General features: G+C 61.7%; 1 protein-coding gene across 1 annotated transcript in view; it reads left to right on the top strand.

Annotated features, from left to right (window-relative positions):
- The window catches only part of NAT10 (N-acetyltransferase 10), a 32,956-nt gene that overhangs the window by 1,156 nt on the left and 27,512 nt on the right, over positions 1-4,288 (top strand). Inside the window, exons 4-6 of the mRNA XM_014593075.2 lie at positions 893-1,064; positions 1,232-1,354; positions 3,594-3,655. Of these exons, the coding sequence (XP_014448561.1) occupies positions 893-1,064; positions 1,232-1,354; positions 3,594-3,655 (357 nt within the window). The remainder of the gene's footprint in view (positions 1-892; positions 1,065-1,231; positions 1,355-3,593; positions 3,656-4,288) is intronic.

Genomic DNA, 4,288 nt, shown 5'->3' with positions numbered 1-4,288 from the left:
GCTGAATCCATTGCAGTAATGCTGCCTGGCCCTGCTGCTCTGGGATCTGTGGGCGTGCAGTCTCGGAGGTCCCTTCCAAGTGGAGGCAGGCAGGGAGCTGACTTCTCGGGCGTTCCCCCCGACCCCGTGTTTCCTGTCCCCCTCGTGCTCTGTAAGGCCTGCCCAGGGCCTCGCTTCCGCAGTTTCTGTCTCTGCTTTCCTGAGCCGAGCAGGCCCACTGCATGCTCGTCCCACAGGAGCCTCTGCTGCTGCCCCTGCTGGCCTGCTGTCCACGCTCCCTTGTCCTTCTTTTCCTCACAAGGACACGACTCCTGAGTCCTAGGGGAACCCCTGCGTGTCGTCTCACCCTTTTTTTGCTGTGTGCTTTTACAGTGGCATGTGCACATGCACACATGCAAGAGAGCCAGAGGCACAGCCTTGGCAGGATCTGGTCATGCCACATTCCCTCCCACAGCCCTCCAGTCCCCTGGATCCTGAGCACTTTCACGTGCACTTGATGTGTCTTTAAGTCAACCCCAGCTCCAGCTTAGGGATCCCGGGCTGCAGCCAGCTGGCGGCTCCTGGCTCACAGGGCACTAGGTGTGAGCATGCACCACAGACCTCCCTGGCGTTCCTCTGCCTGTGCCAGCTCTGATTCCTGTCCCCTTACCACCTCTCAGCGAGCTCTGCCCTCGGGCACGGAGAATGATGGGCAGGTAGTTCCCACGCCCCCTCTGCCTCTTCCGCCCGCCCAGCGTGTCTTTGCTCTGCTCCAGGGCCGCCCCCTGCCTTCCTGGGGAGGGAGAGGCAGCCCTGCTCAGGCCAGTAGGCTCAGGTCAGGGAGGTGCAGCGGGCCACCCTGCCCCTAGCCCTGTAGCCTTTCTGGTAACTGGCTCCTGGCCGGGGGCTGTAGCCACCGGAAGAAGAGAATGCGACAGCTGCAGAAGAAGATCCGGAGCGGGACGCTGAACGTCAACCAGGACGACCCCTTTGAGCTGTTCGGGGCTGCCACAGACATCCGCTACTGCTACTACAGTGAGACCCACAAGGTCCTGGGCAACACCTTCGGCATGTGTGTCCTGCAGGTAGGGCCGCCTCCGGCTGCAAGTGGCCTTGTGGTGCGTGTGTGTCCATGTGTCCCGGTGAGCTACAGTGGGAGGTGTGCTGTTGGTTTGTGCTGAGGCTCTGGCCCTTGGGAGCATTATGGGGTGCTGTTTACGCGACCAGCCCTTCCTGAGGTCTCCTCTTCTAGGATTTCGAAGCCTTGACCCCGAACCTGCTGGCCCGGACGGTGGAAACGGTGGCAGGCGGTGGGCTTGTTGTCATCCTGCTGCGGACGGTGCACTCGCTCAAACAGCTGTACACGCTGACCATGGTGAGGCCACGGTCCCCGATGTGGGCCCGGTGCGCTGCCTGCTCTCAACGTCTGTCTCCTGGTGGGAGTGCCTGGCCCCTGGCCTGGTGCCCCGACTGCCGCTGCAGGGCCGCCGTGCCTGCGTCTGCACTGCACACTGGCTGGGCGTCCCCAAGGCTGTCACCAGGAAGGTGCACAGACAGGGAGCTTTAGGGAGTTACATTTCTGGAGTGGGGTCCTGCCAAGGGCCAGCTGGGCCATTCCCAAAGCCGACACCAGTAAGGTGCACGGACAGGGAGCTTTAGGGAGTTCGATTTCTGGAGTGCGGCCTTGCCAAGAACCAGGCCTGTGCCTAGACTTGAGTGTTGCAAAAACAGGACCATGGCAAGCCAGCAGGTTGTGCAGTGGTTAAGGCACTGGATTTCCACATGGCCAGCTGTGGTTTGAGTCCCGGACCCCGCTTGAAACTCACTCTGGATGCGTGCATGCGTGCCCAAAAATCCAGAGAGGAGAATGGAGGAGAAGGGATTGCGGCGTGGCTGTACCCCTGGGGGTGATTTCTCGCTTTCTGTCTCTCATGTAGCAAAATCTCTAGACAAAAGGCTGTTGCGGACTTTGCCAACCCTTAGCTAGACGGGTGACAGTGGCATTTGTTCGTTCTCTTGCTGGTTTGGCGACAAGTTTGACTTGAGAGATTTGTTTTTTTTCCTCAAGGCGAGAGACTTTTCCCCCTGCGTTGTTTGTGCACTTCCTGGAGAATGACAGGGAGAGGGCAAGAGAGAAGTTACCCCCTCCCCCCCTCCCGGAGGAATGGCCACACTGCATGCCTCCCTTCTCCATTCTTCCCTGGGGATTTTGGGCACGAACGCACATGTGCCTCGTGTGTTTCTCAAGTCCCTGGGTCTGAGGCTTAATCCACATAGCTGGCCCTGTGGGTTCCCAGCTGCCTGCCTGCCTGCCTGCAAAAAGCGTTTGGTGGACACAGGTAGTCCAGCCTCCGCGGCCTTGTCCCCGTGGTGTTGCAGGCAGGCGGGAAGCGCGCTCACAGCCCAGCGACTCAGAGCTGGTGCCAGAACTGGCCACAGGACCGTTCCACCTGGTGGAACAGCTTTCTCTCAAGTCTTGGGGCTGCTTCCTGCCACTTCCACCTCTCCGTCTGTGCCACCTAAGACTGCCCGACACCCCTGGGGCCTTCACACTTGTCCCCAAGTGTGTCCCAGGTGTGGACCTACACCCTGCCTGCACACTGTGCTCGGGTCCCCAGCCCTCCGCCTGGTCGGCGCAGTCTCCCCCATGGCCTGTTTAGGCAGGTGGCCTGCGGATCCCTTCCCTGCCGATCCCCTGCAGCACCAGCCGCCCCTGGAGGTGGGGTCTCTGCCACGCTCTCCCCATGAGATCTCTGAGCTCTGGGAATGGACTTGTTCTCTGTGCTTGGGTTTCCTGAGCCTGAATGTGGGCCGGGCCTCAGTCAGCATCCAGGGGCTGCAGAAGACGGGAGGGAAGACCTGGTGCCACGTCTGGGCCCTGCACTTACAGGTCAGCTCAGCATCTTGGGAGGCCTGTTCTTGCTATGCCCGTTTGTCATGGCCGCGCCCTGCCTTTGCTGTGTAGCCCTGCAGCGTTGTCCCCATTGTCCCGCTATGCCCGTTTGTTGTGGCCATGCCCTGCCTTTGCTGCGTAGCCCTGCAGCGTTGTCCCCATTGTCCCGCTCCAGGCTCTGCAGGGACAGGCAGTGTGTTGCTCACTGCCGTGCACCCCCACACCAGCCACACCGGTGTGCCCTTCCTGGAGTGCATGCTCACACCTTGGGGTGCTAGACGGGGTGGGGCGATGAAAGGGGGATAGCCCCGTGGCCTAGGGCTAAGAGAGCTGGAGCCCACATGGCCAGCTATGGTTTGAATCCTGACCCTGGCAGCTTGAAAAACTCACTGGGTGCATGTGCTTGTGTGCCCCAAGTCCTGACAGGGAGGGGAGGAGAAGGCATTGCAGCGCAGCCCCACCCCTTGGGGATGCTTTCTCGCCTCTCGGTCCCTCTTACCTGTGGTCTCTGGCAGTTCTTTAAAAAGTGAGCAGAGGTGAGACGAGGCCAGGGAAGTTGGCTGGAGCGACACGCAAGGCCTTGGTGTACATCCCCACGGCAGCAGGTCGTGCCGTGCCGCTTCGGCACTGCGGGCCGTGTGGGAGCGGGCCGTTTGCAGCAGGACCCCCTGTCCCCTGGGCAGACGCGGTCTGGGTGTTAACGGGGTGCCCCCCGTTGCAGGACGTGCACTCCAGGTACAGGACCGAGGCGCATCAGGACGTGGTGGGCAGGTTTAACGAGAGGTAGGTCTGCAACTTGGCGGTCCCTGTGGTTCTTGGGAGCGAGCGAGGTGTGGGCCTGGCCAAAGGCTTTCCTTCTATGGCTGTGATGCGGGGTAGCAGCGCCAGGGCGGCCTCGTGGCTCGCCCTTCACAGGTGTGACCTTCAGAGCAGTTCCCAAAGGTGGGGCACAGGGAGCTGGTCTTCGGGAGAGACCCTGTGGCCTGAGCGCTTCCCCTGTCAGTTTTGTCATGGCGCGTCTGTGGGGACACTGGTTAGCAGCCTGGAAGCACTGGAGACCACGCCGGCCCAGGCTGCCGTCCTCCGTGGTGTCATTTTGACACTTTTGGCAGTGCTCGGAGGCGTGCTGAGGGCTGTGACGTGGGGCGGGTGGGGCGCGGCAGGCAGTGAGAGGGTCATGGTGCCGCGTTTGTGTTGCGGAGCGGGAACCCTGGCTGTCTCCGTCGAGGGAGCAGGCAGGGGGAGTGGCTGTGTGCTGGCAGTAGAGCCTAGAACCCTCGTGTGGCGGGATGAGTACGCGGTTTCTGGCGGGGGCATTCGCGCTCTGTTTCCTTGTGGCAGGTCTGTTTGTGCTGTGTTGTGTGGGGCACCACGAGGCTGAGGCTAACACCTGGGGGTGGGCGTTGGGCTGCGTGC

This window comes from Tupaia chinensis, unplaced genomic scaffold (assembly GCF_000334495.1).
Source record: "Tupaia chinensis unplaced genomic scaffold, TupChi_1.0 Scaffold139733_1, whole genome shotgun sequence".
Classification (NCBI taxonomy): domain Eukaryota; kingdom Metazoa; phylum Chordata; class Mammalia; order Scandentia; family Tupaiidae; genus Tupaia; species Tupaia belangeri.
Note: the sequence above shows the minus strand (reverse complement) of the source record. Positions and strands in the feature narration are given on the sequence as shown.